Genomic DNA, 18,405 nt, shown 5'->3' on the forward strand with positions numbered 1-18,405 from the left:
CAATGGCAATAAATCGACAAATAAGAGGATAGAAGTTGTCGATGAGATTGTTCGTTTGTAAAGAAAATGTTAATACTTTTTGAAGATTGCGCCGAGTAGGTATTATTTTTAACACAATATCGTGTAGCTCGCTTATATACTTTACGGAGTCGCTCGCTGTATATTAGCGCGAACTTTCAGGTTAGCCCAACAGAGGTAAAAAGAACTTACGTGCAATGAAAAGCGTCCTAATTTTCTCAGGACGGAAAATTGTTTTCACTTAAGAAAACAATTAGTAAATCTACAATGTTAAAAGCAATCAATTAATCCTACCTTTTGGTAGAGGAACGGCCTGGTTAGCGCCAGCCACCTCTCGACGGCCATGACGATAGCGATGCAGCCGGAGCCCAGACCGAAGAGCCTCCAGACTACGCGGAGGCCGCAGAGGAAGTGGGCGGTGTCCAAGCTGGGCAGCGGACCCCTGTGCGCGTGGCCGCTCCCCGGCTGACCCGCACCCGCCGGTGCTGCCGAAGACCCAGCCTCCGGCGCCGCCGATGGAGTGATTGTTGTCGGTTGCTCTGGCGCAGGTTCGTCCGCCAACTCTATACCGTCCACTTCAGCATCTTCCCATTCGGAAGGTGATTCCTGGGACGGGTCCCAACCCCAGTCACCTCCGCCCTCGGAGCCTGGAGGTGTCGGCGGGGAGATGAGTATGGATGAGCCGGTAAAACCAGGAGGGCCTGTCGGCGGCAGGCTCACGGTTGGAGAATGAGGATACAAGGAAGACGGCGGGTACAGGGTCAAGTGCATCTGGACTAGCATACCGAGGAGGGCTATGAGGTCGTTCCAAGCGAGGCATCGTAGCATCAACGTCTGCTTCCTGTTCCTTACCGTCTCGGATCTGGACAGTATAGCCAGGGCGGCTGCGTTGCCGACGACGCCGATCGCGTAGGAGGCCGTGATGACGGCCTGCCCGGCGACGCTGATGTGCCGGACACCCCCAGGGGGTCCATGGGCAACGGGAGAGGAGAAAGTGGCCGAGGTGGCGGCGACATCACCACACGAAACGTTGACCGCATCCATGACGGTGGGCGTTGAATTCGTTGACCACATGATGCTATTCCTAATCTCCTCTCAATTACGCCCCTTCAAAAATGTAGAGTCTGGTGCAAATGGGGGCCTCGTTAGACACCCACTTCACTACCTACTAATCCGTTTATTGGATTCTTCTTTTTAAAAATCAATCTCCAAAATGTTTGGCGGTCAGGAAGATTATCAGACTTCGTACAACATCTAGCGCCAACACCAGCTTATCTGAATACAGGATACTTCTTTAAAATCAGCCCCTAAAACTTGGATGGCCGGGTAAATTTTAGGATTGGGCCTCGCTCAAAAGCTAACACCAACACCTACTAATCTGGTCATAGGAGAAGGGAAGGATTTTGTTGATATTTTGGCGCCGTGGGTGCAAACAGTGGATGGTCGCCGTGAGTTCCGGGGTGGATCGAGGAAGCGGACAGGGGTGCGTTAATTCCTGCCACCGTTCCGGAACAAACAAAGGACAGAGACTGATCTTCGACCTGCGCGCTGGACGGCGGTTCGTGATTGGTGGAGGGGGATGGCACTGGCCAAGAGGAGGGGGTAATGGGGGACTGGACTGCTTAAATGGACACAGCGAAATGGGGTTCGCTGCACGAGTGGGATGGGGTATCAGCAGAGGAGGGGTGGGGATGATCCTGAGAGTTGAATGGGCTGGGTGATACGGGGATGAGTTGACGGAAGCAACTGACGGAGTAAAGGGTTTCGAGGGATAGGAGAGAATGGGTTGGGGTGGGATAATTTCTCTGCGTGGGTGCCGGGAGGAATGGAAAAGGGTCGACAGAAGCTAATTTTACGACACGGGGAAGAGAAATGGCATAAGGGACTTGTTGAAAATTCTCGCATAGGCCAACATCTTAAACATCACTCCTTTTCATCAGGATGATAAACACGCTAACGAACCTGATTAAACCCCCTTCATCAACATCATCACACGCTACAGCCGGCAGAAACTATAATACTTCACGAAAGAGGCAACAGTGATTAGTAACCAGGTTTCTTGTCCTCAAATCAAAATTTTCGCAATCAACTACGAGCGCGAGGTTACTATGGCGATAGCGATGAAAATGACCCTTCAATGATGCTCTTAATTAGTTCCGTCCTAAGCTAACGAATAGAGAAGATACCACACACCCCGATCGTAGTTTAAGCGAATAAGCACAAACTTCTTAGTAGTCATAGGCAATCCAATCTATTGTGGGTGCATTCGGGAAGACAAAAACCAACACTTATCACTTCGAGGGGAGACGACGGACTGGTAGGGCTATCTGCTGCTTCAGGACCAACTTCCTTGTCACCAAAAGCGGGGAAGGGGGTGGGTTAAGATATCGGCGAGTGGGGTGGGAATGTCCAGGATGGCTCACGTGACAAGGACCTGAGCACAGAGGGTGGGGGAGGGGTGGAGGCCAACATTTCTGTCCATGGGCTGAAACAAAATCGCGTTGCGCTCAGCTCCCAGCCACACTTGTCGTTCTGAAAATGCCTGCGGTGCTTCCGGTTTCTCCATCCATGAGCGAAAGACTTTCACCTCGGCGCCCAAGAGCATACGGTTTTACAGACGGTCAGTGAGTTACGCTCGATTTTGCGATCTTAATGTGGCAGTAGGCGAGGTAAACAAAGCATTCGCACTTGAAGAAAATATGAAGCACTTGAAAGGATGCATGTTTTCCATTCCTTACGGTAAACAAATGAAATTTTTGTCCATAATTAGAAATTGCACGATCAATTTAAATTTCCAAAGCGCAAAAGGACTCAAACATTAGTTGTTATGAATATGTTACGCATTATTGACCTTTTGATTACAACGCTGATGCAATTGATTATAGCCCGAACTTGTAAGTTCAATGCAGTTTATACATATTGGCTCCAGTTAATATCAGGGGTCATTTGCACAACTCATAGTTAGTAATTAATTGCTAAGCTTCTTCTTACGTAACTCCCTTATGGCTCAAACAAGTTTTTTTATGAACAATTAAAAAAAATCCTGCATTGAGGCGGGAATTCATGCACTAAGGACTCAATCATACACACTTCGAAAGTAAGTGGCTCTTATGAGACGCTTTATGGCATACATAGAAAGATTGTGGTATGCTTACACCTATCAGTCTTCATTCTCTATCTTATAAGTCCATAATTTTTATAATTTGCTCACAGAAATTTATGTTCGGCGCCCAAGAATTCCTCTGGAGGACACTCCAAGACTCGAACATTTCTTCGAGGGCACTCAACAGCAGAGCAACGAGGACCCTTCCCCCATAGTCTTACCGTAGTCTGCCTCACCCGCCTCTCCCGCCCCCTCCCCTTCCTCACCCATCCCCCAAATATGAAAGAACTTCCTAAGAGGCGGGCGGGAGAAAAGACGCGGCACTTCTCAAACTTTTAACAACTCCACTCGCCCCACCGGTCTTGTTTCGGTCCTCCACCAGGTGCAGAGAGAGGGGAGGCGGCGAGAGTAGGTATTACGGCAACCAGTTTGCCTCTTTTAAATCGCGCGGGAAGCAACAAGCTGGACGTAAACAAGGCGGAATGACTTTTTCAAACGAGTGTGATCACACGCAACTTGCGTGAGCGTGCGGAAAAACGCGCGTCGTGTGCACTTCTCTCTCGAGACGCAGGGCGAGAAGCCAGAGGGTGTGGTGGGGGCAATCTTAGTTCGAATCGTAGAGAAACTCAACGGGACGGTCAGCACTTCACGAAGTCGTGGGCTCCGTTCCCATTTCTAGGGCGTTAAGCACGAGGCACGCTCGTGCCAGCGACATAATTGTTTATCAGGACCACCTATTTGACACCTACAAAGAAAGTTACATGAATATCCTCACTGTTTAGTTCACAACACGAGTGAGATACATTCACGTGTGTCCTCCTCTTCCTGAGGTAAAAATTACGTGAAGCCACGGACCTTTTAAAGAGAGAGTCACTGGAATATCTTCAGAGGTTAGTTCACAGCACGAGTGGGATGCTATTTAGTCCACAGTCTTTCTAGGGAAAAGTTACGTGACCGCGCTGGAACCGGAAAAATACCGCGATGGAAACTTGAGGACTTTTTTTCCTTTTCCGAACGGTCTCCTCGCACTTCTTCGTCACTTGGTTAAGATGCTTGCAGGATGCATTCTTCCGGGCGAGTTACGTGACCACACTGAAACCGATGGGTGGCCCAAATCTTGACGCTTTCAACCGCAGGTTACCTTCAGGGCTGCACACAAGACCTCCACCAGGAGCCGTAAAGGCGTCGCGACGCCAGGCGTCGAACGCGTACGCCAATGAGCTAAACAATCCCACGAAAACTACATCGTGACGGGGATGGAACAACACAAACAAAAACACCGCCCGTTGCGAGCATATATAAACTGGCACGTTTATATTTACTCACGACATTCGAAGCCTTTTATCTCTTCGGCCCGCCGGTCACGGAAATAAATATCTTCCGTAGAAGAAAATCGGGACGCTGGAGAAAGACGTCGGTCGAAGTCTCCCTGGCAGTGCATTCGACAACACTATTCGGAAGAGTCGGGCACGATGAGCGCTCGAAAAATCTCTCTCCGTCGGTAGGGGAGTTGACAGTGGGGTGGGTCGCTTCATTTTAGGGCCGGGAGGGGAGCGGTTGTGGGAGGAGGCGGGGCGAAGGCCTGGAATCCTGGGCGGAGAGGAGTGAGGTGCCGGCGGGAAGGCAGGAGACGCGGTGTGGGGAAGGGAGGTCATGTGGGCATGCGCGGGAAAGGCTGCGCGCGGGAAGTTCATCGGCTGGCCGGTTTCTGTTATTGTTGTTGTTGTGAAGGCCCCACACGTGCTCAACAGGCGACCTTTGAGTCCGCAGAATAGCGTGCAATCATTTGCAACCGGTCTCCGTTGGAACTCACCCAGGCAGGGGCGCAGCTAGGAATTAAGGCTGGGGGGGTTTAGGTGCAACTAACACCGGGGTGTGTGTGGGGTATGGTGTACCCACCAGGATAATCGGTAGGTGTGAGATTAATAAATTGCGGAATTTTAAAGATTAATGGTTCAAAATGGTGAGTTTTACGGCTTTCTGAGGGATATTTTACTTATCCTTACACTATTATATTAGTGATATCAAACCAATTAATTAAAATGGGTTAAACTTAAAAATTTCTCTGAGCTCTGTGGGGGGGGGGTTATCCCCCAACCCCCCCCCCTAGCTGCGCCACTGCACCCAGGGTCCGGAGTCACTGACGGATAGCTCCATGTACTTACAATAATATTTCAGAATGGGTCTTTTATTATTTTAGTATTTTGTAAATAACTTCCCTATGGAGTTATGTGAATTATAAGTGTTCGTGAGATTTGGCAATTTATATTCGTTTTGTATTCACCTTTGTTACATCTGCTCGCATATAGCTGCTCAATGAGAGCCTCAATACCATGTGCTCCCACAAGAAGGTTTTTTCATTTTTGATTTGAAAGTTAATCGGTAAAAGCAATAAAAAATTAATATTTTAGTGCACACCCACCCTTGTTAGTGAAGTTGTAATATCTACGCGTTTTAAATGACTCTGCTTAAGTACCTAAATGCCATTTCGATGGTAAAAAATGTATCTCATGCCGATGCTTGCTAATTATTAATTATCAACTTGTCGCCGTATGATCAAAATGAAATCAACGAAAGGTACCCACTCATTATTCAACTTAGGCTCCAAACGGAGTTTTATTTAGAAAAAAATTCAATGATGGAATATTTATGTTACGTAACCTTAAAGAATTGGGGGAATAAATAGATGATTTAATTTATATACGTACGTCAGTCCTTCATTCCGAAGAGATGTTTCATATTTCGGTGGACCATCCATCATTGATTGCAGTGAAGATCCGGAGTACCCCTTCGATGAGAGATGTCCGGTAAACACCAAAGCGAGCATGCTTTAATATAATATTGGACTTATGGAAAAATAACCAAATATAACCAATGAGTCATACACTCATGAATGGATAAATAAATCAGATTAGCCTCAGAATCGTAGTATGCCTCCAATTAGACGACGCGCGGGCTACGTTCTGACTTCAATCGGATTCATGCTGTTATTATAGAGTAGCCTGCAGAGTACCCGTGTTCGGGAGCATCATGACAACCGCGCGTTGGTAGCAGGCACCTGGGCCACAGGAAGTAATGGGCGTCCCTCAGCAGGGGATCTAGTTGAAGAGGACTGTGAGGGACCCGGTATTGAACACGAGGCCAGGGCCACTTAGAAATCCCAGTTTCAATTGTCCTCAGTCCATACCGCAAAGCTCTACTGCGTACCCATTGAAGCGATGCATTCATAAGTAGAACGACCTCATTAGATGACGGCGTCATAGCGCAGATTGAAACTTACTACCACAGAACAATGCATCAGCCGATCAAGTATGCGCTCATATTGCTGTATACTATTCGTGTAAGAGATTCGCAAATATTTTTAATCTTTAATGAAAAACATCATCCATATATCGGACAGAAACATAAATTGTTATTGCTTTAAGCCACGCCCACAACAATATTTAGGATATTCGTTGGTCATGGAAACGGACATGGAAAATGGAAGCGCAACAAGGTATATTTTGCAAATGGAACACTGCTCAAATCAACTCTACTATCAGGGGATAAAAAGCTGAAGATCTGTAAAAGTTATACAAAGCCAGCGTTAACTTATGGAGCTGAGAGATGCTCATCAAGTCAGGATGGAGAAATCCTTGGAAAATTAAAAAAAAATCATAAGGAGAATTATTAAGTTCAACACATTGAGGCTTCAATTGGTGGAAGTTAGACTTATTTATATAAATAAAAGATCGTAGCACTTTCCCACAAGATTTTTTTAATGCGTACAACGAGTTTCGGCTCACTGACAAGCCATCATCTTTAGCCTTATTATAGAGGGAGAACGATGGAGAATTAGAATGAGCTTGGAAATAAATGGAAAAGAATTAGGTAAGTATATAGCTAGATTTGTCAAGTCACTTCAGCTGGCATGGCTGGATGTAGAAAGGATGGGAAAGAATAGAATGCCCAAGGTAATAAAATTAATAATAAGATGGAAGGCGTCAGAAGAAGAGGAAGGCCACGGAAGATAAGGCTACGATATGCGGAGGATGCTGCGATGGCAATGCGAGTTTCAAGATGGAGGGAGAAAACAATAAGAAGACTTGAATGGAGCCAATACAAGATAATATGCACAATACCGGTGGTGTGGCGAGAGGGTGGTTCCGGGGGGGTTAGGATCCGTGCGTAGAGATGCGTGAAAATCGCAAATGCGATAAATGCGATATAGATGCGATGACTGGACTTTAATGATATTTTTACGCAAATTTGCTTTTTCGTACATTTTGTGCCGAGCGCAGTTTCAATGCTCCGCCGACACTCACAGCATGTGAGCGACTGGCCAACTACTAGTTGGGTGGGACTCCACGTGGCCGCGAACTACAAGTGGGCGCGGGCAAGCTACACCTTCGCATCTATAAGTCTTATTCCTTAATTTATTATTGCTCTACAACATAGTTATTTGAAATATTCTGTATTTTGTCATGTAACTGTGCTTCACTACATTTTATCGTCATCTACCTCATTACGAAAATAAAAAATAGACGCTACAAAATGCAATAAACTGTTATTGAAAGTGCGATAAAATAAAAATAAAAGTGCGATTTTCATGTAACTCTGTCCATGGGCCTACCCAGGGAGGGGCAGGAGGGGGCAGCTACCCCCTCCGAGAAGCAAAAATCGCTAATTCTTTAAGGAAAATAATATTTTTCTAAGTAAATAATTTTAAAACATAATAAAGAGCTATTACAGTTTCCTTACAATGTTGATTTCATTCACCTTTTCCATGCTTAAATCTTACCTACAACTTGAACAACTATGGCTTGCCCCCCACCCTGGTTTTGATCCTGGGTACGCCCTTGTCTGGATCACCCCCGAAATATAAAAACACACTTACTTTGCATCATAAGAGGAAACTATACATTTAAAAAATCATGAATTTAAAAAAGATGTCTTTGAAAAATTGAGTTTTTTTTTCGATTATGAAAAGTGTAAAAATTAGTTTAAGATCCTCTACTTAGTACCCTGTTTTTAAAAAATTTTCTCCCCTGGTTTTGGACCCCCCGATCAAAATTCCTGGCTACTGTACAATGCAATGGATAATACCAGAAGCCATGACCCACACCGGGATGTAGAACTGCAGATGTTGATGAAATGGAAGCGTAATAAATGATATTCATCATTGATGCAAGACTTACCAAGTCTCTCACGCTTGTTGGGTTTTTCTAAAGGAAACACCGCTCATAGTGTAGTTTTATTTATCTGATACTGCAACTTGAAATAGGAGGATATATGGTTAACACTGCTCTTGGCATTGTAATCAGTAGTTTAGTAACTAACTGAACGGGATAAATACTATTACGTTCTATATTGGACTGTAATCAGTCTTGAAAGCAGTCGAAAAACATAAATGAACCGTTTATCGTGGCTTCTGACTTCCTAAATATCCCCAAAACAACTTCAAAAGTAAGGATTTGGTGATCGAGCTTATCGATTTCCCTTTTATGTAAGAAATGTTAAGTAATTCCATTTTAATTTATCTCAAAATCGTCCCATTTATGCTGGAATGGATGAAGTGAAAATTAATTGGTCTTAGTTGTAATCGCAGTATTAGGAACACAAGACACATAGCACTATATTTCATACAAATATCACCGCACACTCTTATTAGAGATTTCAGATTACAATTTCGAATATTATAAGGTTTAAAATGCGAAAAAAACATAAAAAAATATTCTGGTTTTGATGTGCGATCAACAATGCATAAAAAACGTCCCCCTTGGTTTGGGGTAAAAAACATCTTATTATATTTTTCATTTATTTATACTGACCTGAAAATAGCCTCGAAGGAAATGTTCATCTCACGAGCAGAAAAATGATATCCATTTTATATCATTTCATGTATTTCAACCAACAGTATAAAATGTGCTAAGTATTAAAAATATCGCACACTCTCGCTGAGCGTAAACATCTGATCTAGCCCCTAATCACTTTCATAATCTACGGATTTGAGGGCGAAAAAAAATATTTTGATTAGGCTCAGAGATCACGGTATTTGCTGAATATGTTTAATAAGTTGACAACATGCTGAGTTTAAAACGCATATCAGTACATATTTAATTTTGATTTTCAAAGAAAAATTATAATTCGTTCCATTAAAACTTTCAGGGCTATTTGAGATGTTTCTTCATTTCTTACTCTCTCATTCAAGCTAAAGAAAGATGTTATTAACGAGTTTTTCATCGTGGTTATGAGAGGCAGTGTTGAGAGGAGTATGAGGAGGAGATGGCCTTGGCAGACCGGTGAAGTCACGGTCACCTTCCTTGAATATCAAAATACTCCGTGGCTCTCGGATTGGACTGAAGTCCACCTGGCACACGGCTCGATCACTTCCCTTCCCCGAGAAATTCAAGAAGAACGACACGGGGAACTCCCTCCCAATGGTCGTGAAAACTTCCATCCTATACATAGCGGACATTTTAAAATTAAAATCTTCTCTCCCTATCTCTCAAGGAAGACTAATTCGTAGGAGAGTGCAATCAATATAATAATAATAATAATAATGTTTATTGTTCCACACAAATATGAATTTTAAGAAATACATGGCTACAGGAACACAGGAACCCCTTCGGAGTTAATACTCCGCTTTGGGGTTACCGACTCGTTCTTCAGTTAGAGTGCTTTTGTACATATTACACAAAAATGTTACCTTGCTGAATCATTCCTATTGAGAAATAATAAGGTACCTAGCATATGAAACATATATAATGTGTAAACATAATATATATAAATAAACATATAGAATATGAAACCACTAACTAAAATAAAACAATCATAGCATCTCATTCCATTCATCTCAATACCTCATTCACCTAAACAAATGTGAAACATCATTATGAGCAAACAACCACATCTTTACCCTTTTGCAATATTTGTATACATTCATTTCGTCTGTTATGTATTTTGGCAACTCACAGTAAATTTTCGGTCCCAAGAATAGGTAACTTTATATATACTACCAAGAGCATAAGAGAACAATCGTCGACACCACTACGTATCCCCCTTAACCCAATTCCGCTCACCGTTGACATGTAGCTGCATACCACCAGGGATGGCGATATATAATCTAAACGAAAGTAAAAACCAATCAAATTTCAATAGTTTCGTTCCCGGGAGCGAAATGTAGAAAACGAAATGGTCCTAAATGGAGCTAAACTCAGGGTCGAAACGAAATCGGATTCCAAAAAACTCCGGGTCGTAACTAAAGTAAAACTGTGGGACCAAACGTAACGGAGATAATGTTTCGCACCGGAGGGACCACGTGCTTCACCTTCGAAGAGTTTAGTTTCGACCCACACACCGAGTACGAAGTATGGTGGAATGAAGTAGAGGTTCGGCCTAACGCCATTAGATGCATAGGGCACTCATATTTTTACCACAAACAGGAGAACGGTGAACGCAAACTGGCCATTTTTGAGCTCGATGTTTTAACCTCCCTACACGTATTTCAAACGTAATGGGTCGAAACTATTTTCTCTTATACCCCTCCACTCAACTTCTGGGATCGAAACTTAACTATTAGTTGCGGAGTTTCGTTTAATTTAGTTTCATTTCCGGGAGTAAATTATCGTCTCGGATCGAAACTAAACTCCTTGGTGATTTTAATTTCGAGGGGGAACGAAAGTAAACCTAGGCCTCATACATGTATTAGTTCCCCCCATGCTCGAAACGAAACATTTTCCTATCGTCTCACTGGCCATCCCCGCATACCACCATTCTCAGCGAATGAGGCTCTTGAAGAAAATCCGTATCCTTTTCGCTGTCGAATTTTCCCTAATATTTTTTTTTTGAATCCTGCAATAATTTAATTCACTCATTGTTTTTTTTTAAAGCCGGTCGAAATAAGACTATCGACGGAAAGAGACTGGTGCGAAATGGAAATTGAATTGTCAAATGTCTATAAATTACAAGTTAGTATCATATAAGTAAACGGAAAATGACATTGCGTAGATTATTTTAACTTTTTCCATCCAAAAATATGTATGTCTTGAAGATCCATTCTTTCTATCAAGGTCGCTCGCAGAAATTGTACTAGATGAGCTCGCTATCACCCAGTGTATCTGCACGGCTACGCAACATTCTGAATCAACAAGTTGTTGTATCACCAAAATATTTCATTGGATTATTGGACAGCCATAGGAGCAAAGTACCTAAATATCTTCCCAATCGAAGTTTCAAGTTTTCTGGGCGGAAATGGCTTAAGTTCAGGAACAATAACTTCCCAGTGATTACCAATAATATAAAATTCCTATATTTTAAATCCTAATATTCTCATACATATAACAGGACTTTTGCAGTACCCTCAAATGTAGTTCCCTGAATGGCTCATTACATGTTAATTACTTCCATCTTCTCTGTGAATGGTGTTAAAGTTAAGAAATTAAAATAAACTTGCAAAATGAAAAGCAATTAATGGAATATTATCACTTTTCACTTTTCTCGTGTACACTTTCCTTCCCGGAATACTTCAAAGAAAATAGCACGGTGAAGAATATCGTCCTCAGTCACAAACGTGATGAAATATTCAATATACCTCTTTGCTGCTATGCGAGGAAAATAGGGTGGTTTCCTAATATTTTTTTATTGCCTAAATAGAAAGATTATTACTCCTGGAGTGCGCATTTCACGCTCTTAGATTTTCGAATCACGATATCTATTTTTCGCGATTAAACGAAAAGTGAAAATTTTCAAGCGCGCGAAAACGCGACGGCTAAGTAGGAATGATGGGAAAAGTGTGACGTCTTTCTGGGTCCAGCTGTCGTCGTGTGAGGTGACCTTGGGGCGAGGCTTCGAGCGCTGATACGACGCAGGCTGCTAGCAGGTAGCTGAGTACCTTGCTAGCCGGTAGCGCTTGGCTTAAATAAGGATTATTAATACCCTATCAAACCAAGGAAACTTTCCGAACTTAGGTAATTTTAATGTGTGATTATTAAGAGATGTTTCCCTCAGCTCTGTGCCTCATGCATGCATTGGTAATCTCAGACGACGTAAAACTCCTATCTACTCGTATAGAAACTAGTTCCCTGTGACGTCACGTGGAGTGGCATCGCATGAACGCCAATATGGCCTTTTCCAAATGAGGTTAAAATTGACCGTTGCCATTCGTCTAAACTGTGATTTATAAAACCAAATAATTTTTATATTATGAATACACTAATGGTGGGTAAGTAATCGCAATCAATGCATTTCGTTTTCTTTGATGAACGAAACTACCCTATTGCTATCTTCATCCTAAAAGCAGCAAAATGAAGCGTCTCGTTTCAGAAGCTGAAATTCCTTCGCTTACGAATGATTGAGTGATGTGGAATTCAGAGGATTATCGCAGTAACATGTTATTCCGTGCTTAAGATTAATTTTACGCTGGCGTTTTTTTCAACCACCGATCGCTCAGCAAAAACACCATACAAGCGACAGGCGGGCACTGCGCAGGTAGGGAATTTGCGCGTCCTCCGTACCACGCTCTCAAGTCATTTCTGACCGTAAGTTGTTAGTTTAAGGTTAGTAGCAATCTCATTAGCTACACCGACTCAACTGATTCTCTCGCCAAGTGTGCACTGCGGAGAGAGACAGCCAGAAAACTATCCGAATGTCTTCAGCATTGACATGTCCTGGCCTTTATACCGACAAAAGAGAATTAAAAAAACATGCACTGTGGCTATATTGTGAAACATTACGTCCATTTCCATTCAAAACAAAAGAGGAGACATGATGACTTCTGGATGTGTTCTGATCCATGGCAACGCCCGTCATCTCAGCGCTGATGCAGCCCAACTGCTCCTTGAGCATTTCCAATGGGACATTTTCGATCACCCGCCGTGCAATGTTGTCATGGTGCCATCTTTACGCTGAAATGAAGGTATGGCTTGGAGGAAAGCGTTTTCAAACGGCCAATGAGCTTCAGGGCAAAATTCGTCGCATGTCATTGGCGGAAACATACTATGAAAAAGGTGCAGTAAAGCTTGTTCGCAGGCACGATAAATTCCTTAATCGCCGAGGCGATTACGTCGAAAAGACTCCACAAGTATACTCATCCTTTAACAATGAAATAATTTTTAATCAATCACTTCGTCTTCCTTTCATGACCCATCGGAGGTTGAAAAAACAGCGTCCCTCGTATTTATTAAATGAGTAAAGATGTTCCGATGGTTAAACACGAATTACTTACGACGATTATTAATTCAGCTCACGGAATTAAAAACTATTCATTTAATGTTAACATAGTTGGAAAGGATTACCAGTCAATAGGGTGGTTTCCTATTATTTTTTCATTGCCTAAATCGGAGTACATTGAGAAATATGTACTCCTGGAGTACATATTTCACGCTTTTAGATTTTCTAATGACGATATTTATTTTTCGCTATTAAATGAAAAGTGAAAAATTTCAAGCGCGCGAAAACGCGACGGCTAATTATGAATGCTGGGAAAACCCCGTGTGACGTCAATCTGGTTCCCGCTGCCGTAGTGTGAGGTGAATTTGCGGCGAGGCTTTGAGCGCTGATACGATGTAGGCTGCTCGCCGGTAGCAAAGTACCCAGCTTGGCTTAAATAATGATTATTATTACCCTATCAAATGAAGAAAACTTTCCGTCATTAGGCAATTTTAATATGTGATTATTATTTTTTATAGGTTAAAACTCCTATCTACTCGTATAGAAACTAGTTCCCTGTGACGCCACGTGGAGTGGCATCGCATGGGTGCCAATCTGGCCTTTTTCAAATGAGGTTTAAATTGACCATTGCCATTCGTCTAAACTGGGATTTCTAAAACCAAATAATTTGTATATTATGAATACACTAATGGTGGGTAACGAATCGCAATCAATCAATGCCTTTCGTTTTCTTTGATGAAGGAAACTACCCTATTGCTAATTATACATTACCAACAATTGAGGATAACACTGAATGGTTTGTCACCCTGTTATCCGGTCATGCGTAACGCGAGGAAGGTGTGACAGAGGCCGGCCGAGAGTGCACCTGCAAATCAATTCACTTTCGCGCCGCAGTCTTGGAATGCAGCTTGGAAGAACGCACGCTACGTTTGCTACATCATGAATATTAAAAATTAAAGGGTGGCAGACACCGCATTTCGCCGCGATACTTTTTCTGAAGCCACGGCGCCGCCAGTCCATCAAGGCAACCAAAAGAAGAATTCTATGTTTAATAAAGGAGTTACGTGATACTCCGACTGATATAAATTCACATCCAGTAACAGTTAAACCTTTCCACCAAGTAACTAATGGAATGACCAAGGATATAGAATATGCAACGTGTTAAATGATCGTATTACACGTAGGTTAAAATGCATTGCACTCGAACTGGTTATAATGAATTACTTTCAAATCATATAGATTATTACAGTATAATTAGAACTAAATAAAATTTGAACAACGGATGCATTGAAATATCACCGACGAAGATAGTGTGTCATTACATGGAAGGTGTCGAATACCACGAGATTCATTGGAAGTAGGCAGAAATGAAGCTGGTAGAAACTCCAGTTGAACTATTATGTATTTAGCGAAATAATTAGGTGCAAATTTAATTCACAAATCGAGCGGATTCGTGGGTAATTATGTGAAATTTTTCAATGATGGAAATAGATAAAAAATTTCGAATAAAGCAGAGTGGCTTTGAATAATAATACGATCCGGTGATATCTGATAATGACGTTGGAACCAGGGTCGAATAATGATTCAAATTCATTGTGAGAAATTCGGGAGTTTTGTTTTCCTATCCAAAGCACTGCATGAAGCAAAACGCTTTTTACGCAGTCACGCGCACGGGCGCTCAGTATGTTCACACCAGGGGTGAAATTATTCATGTGATTTATTAAATATTTGGGTAAGTCGGGATTCTTACCCGGATCTCACGAATGCCAGTTACACCGTGGAGTTCTGCTCGGACAAAGACGACTTTGCACGCAAATGTGATGTGCATGTGGGAATCCTATTGCATTCCGCATGCTGGTGATTGATCATTCACTGCCAAACACCCTAAAGGTGGCTCGCAGGATATTATACAGATGTAGAATTTTTGGTGAAAGTGGTAGTATACCCAACCGCCAATCGAGTCCTGCCTAAAGCCTGAATCACACGATCATTTTTTTTCGTCGCGAAAGTGATCACTATCGCGATCACTGCGCAAAATGATCGTCGCCGGCAATTGTTTTTCGCAATCGCAATCGCGATGAGGATTCCCATCGATATTTTCTATCACTCGTCCGGTCGCTTTTTCCGTCGCTAAAACCATCCCTAAAATCCCATATCAGCCAATCGGAACGCATGACCGCATGGTATGATTGCAGCGCAGGGTTTGACAATTGTGGGAACGACATAGATAAACAAACACGCTGTATATTTTCGTGATGCGGGTCCTATGACAACGAGCTGTGATATCGGAAATGATGCAAGAAGCGACGGCGGGAGTGAGCGTGTGATTCAGAAAAATGATCACTAGAGCGATCGCTTTTCGCGACGGGAAAAGTGATCGCGATAGTGATCACTTTCGCGACGAAAAAAAAAATGATCGTGTGATTCAGGCTTAAGCGAAATGAATTTTTTCATGACGAATTTCATCCTTGGTATTAGCATCCTTAGCATAACTTTGCGCGCGATTGCTCACAAAGTCACTTTTTTCATGCAGTGCTTTAACACAAGGTACTTACATTAGCCTTGAGCGAAGTTATAGTCTTAACTCCAGAAAGTTTTTTCTTTTTATTTGCCGCTCCATACTCCGGAGAATCCAGTGTCAGTGGTGTAGCCAGGAATTTCGTTCGGGAGGGGGGGTCCAAAACCAGGGGGGAAAATTTAGTAAAAAGGGTACCAAATAGAGGGTTTTAAAATAATTATAACACTTATGATTTTTGAAAAAACTTCATATTCCAAAAAAAAATCTTTTGCGAATTCATGATTTTTCAAATATTTTGTTTTATTTTATGAAGCAGAATAGGTATATATCTTCTATATATATAAAAGAAAGTCGAAAATCGTGTTAGTTAGAACACTTATAACTCGAGAACGGCTGCACCGATTTTAGTGACATTAGGCTCTTTGGATTCGTCTCAGCCCCGGATAACATATAGGACATTAAAAAATAGGAAAAGTTCACAAAAAAAATTCAACTTTATCTTAGAGATATGTTTTTAGGAGTTTATTGTTAAGACGGTCAAAAAATAAGATTTTTTTTCGTTTTTACTGATGTATTGACTGATCTTTTTACCAATATTTAAAAAATGTAAATGTTCAAACATGTTAAAAATATTAAAGTAATATTAAAATAGTATTAAAATAATTGAATTAGCTCAGTAAGCTCAGCTCGAATTGAGTTGTCAACAAACACATAACTACCGTGTGTGTAAACAAATCTCAAAGCAATTGTTGGTTATCAGTACGTGTACTCTGCATGAATTCAAATCTTTTAACTTTGTAATAAACGAAGGCGAAGTCACCAACTATCTATCTGAATATTTAAAGTCCTTGGACGCACCTGACTTGCCACGGCACGATTTACAGCTGAAGGTAGGCTATGTGCTCATGATCTTTCGAAACCTAAACCAACCAAAACTATCCAACGGAACGTGTTTGGTTATTAAAAACTGATAATGAAAGTGATTCACGCCACTATACTCAAAGGAGAATTCAAAGATGAGGAAGTTCTCAATCCGAAGATTCCATCATCCCAACTTAGGTATATGCCCTTTTGAGCTTAAACGTATTCAATTTCCAATTCGTGTTGCATTCGTGATGACGATTAACAAATCGCATGGTCAGACTTTCGGTTTTTGTGATGTTTGTTCTCATGTGTCAGTGAAAACCCATGATTTTCTCATGGTAAATAATATGTGGTATGTTTACGAGTCAGTAAACCATCCGTTGTATTTCTTCATTCGCTTCAAGGGCGCAGCTAGGAATTAAGGATAGGCGTAGCTAATACTGGCGGGTCTGTAGGGTATAGAAAGCTCGCCAAGGTAAGCGAGAGGTATGGGGGCCCTCCCCATAGTATAGTATAGTAATACATTTTTTAGGATAAAAGGTTCAAAATGGTAGGTTTTGCGGCTGTGTTAACAGTTAAATATTTTGTGACTCATCCGTCCCCTAATATTAATAACCAAATGTTTTATAAAAAGATTCTCTGAGGTTTTGGAGGGGCTTTAACCCCCAAAAACCCCCCTCGATGCGTCCCTGCTTCGCTTCGCTATTTTAATTTAGCTTCATTCGCTTTACCTTGCGCCTGATAACAAAACAAAAACTGTTGTTTATCAGAAGGCGCTTGACGCAAGACATTAAACCCGCATGTGTAGGGCACACCGTGGTGCGTTTACGCATGCAGCACGTTTACGCAGTGCATTTTTTCCAAGCAGAGATACTATAACTGGCGCGCCTAAAGTCATTTGATACGAATGCTGCTTCATAGGGGCTTTTCTTACACTATTTTGAGCATCATTCAAGCGTCGGTCTAGCGTGCGTTAACCTGCCCCGTGAACGAGCCAAGTTTACGCTACGGACTTAGACCTAAAAACATTTTTTTACGGTTAATAACACAAATAGCCAACAACTGAATGCGTATAATTTTTATTTCATCAATATTTTCTCATTAAATTTATAATAAATCAAATATGATTAAAACGATACAGCCGCTCTTTATTTATAAATGGTGCAACTAAACTATAAGTTCATTGAATGTTAGGCGGGACGAAGTTCGCCGGGTCAGCTAGTGTTTTTATATTTCGGGGGAGGTCCGGACCCGTTGGACCCCTCGGTACGCCACTGTCCAGTGTCAAATCATAAAATAATCATAACATAATATTATACATTTATCACCAAGATATTACTAAATTCCTCTGCCAGCTACAAGTATCCGCCATTAGGTGCTATGCAACACAACAATCAATGTAGCCTCCCTACTGCCATATGACTTCCAGCTTCAAAAAAGTGAAACTAAAAACAGTGAAAGCGTAATGAGCATGTTAGTGCTATGCCCGACGGTGAACGCTGCTAATTCTATATCCTATCCGACCACGCTCATGGCAAAGGTCAGTTAGTCGGACGGAATCAACCGGAAACATTTGCCCAAGCTCCCACAGCCCGAGAGACTGATGCCGTGACTTATTTTCGATCTGACTTTCAAAGGCAAACATATCTTGACGCCGGAGCTGAGGACGGAAGGACGTCGGCGGTATGCATGAGTTGATCGAGCAGAACGCCCACTACTCTTATATATAGCTCGACACATCAAAGGGGAAAAA

At 42.1% G+C, this 18,405-nt stretch overlaps 1 protein-coding gene across 2 annotated transcripts in view; it reads right to left on the minus strand.

The window, feature by feature from the left end:
• LOC124165430 (prostaglandin E2 receptor EP4 subtype) overlaps positions 1-3,347 on the minus strand; it is a 79,952-nt gene extending 76,605 nt beyond the window's left edge. For both annotated transcript variants that reach the window (XM_046542839.1, XM_046542838.1), the window contains exon 1: positions 313-3,347. In XM_046542839.1, the coding sequence (XP_046398795.1) occupies positions 313-1,092 (780 nt within the window). In that variant the 5' untranslated portion in view covers positions 1,093-3,347. The remainder of the gene's footprint in view (positions 1-312) is intronic.
• Positions 3,348-18,405: the final 15,058 nt, after the last annotated feature.

This window comes from Ischnura elegans, chromosome 9 (genome assembly GCF_921293095.1).
Source record: "Ischnura elegans chromosome 9, ioIscEleg1.1, whole genome shotgun sequence".
NCBI lineage: Eukaryota > Metazoa > Arthropoda > Insecta > Odonata > Coenagrionidae > Ischnura > Ischnura elegans.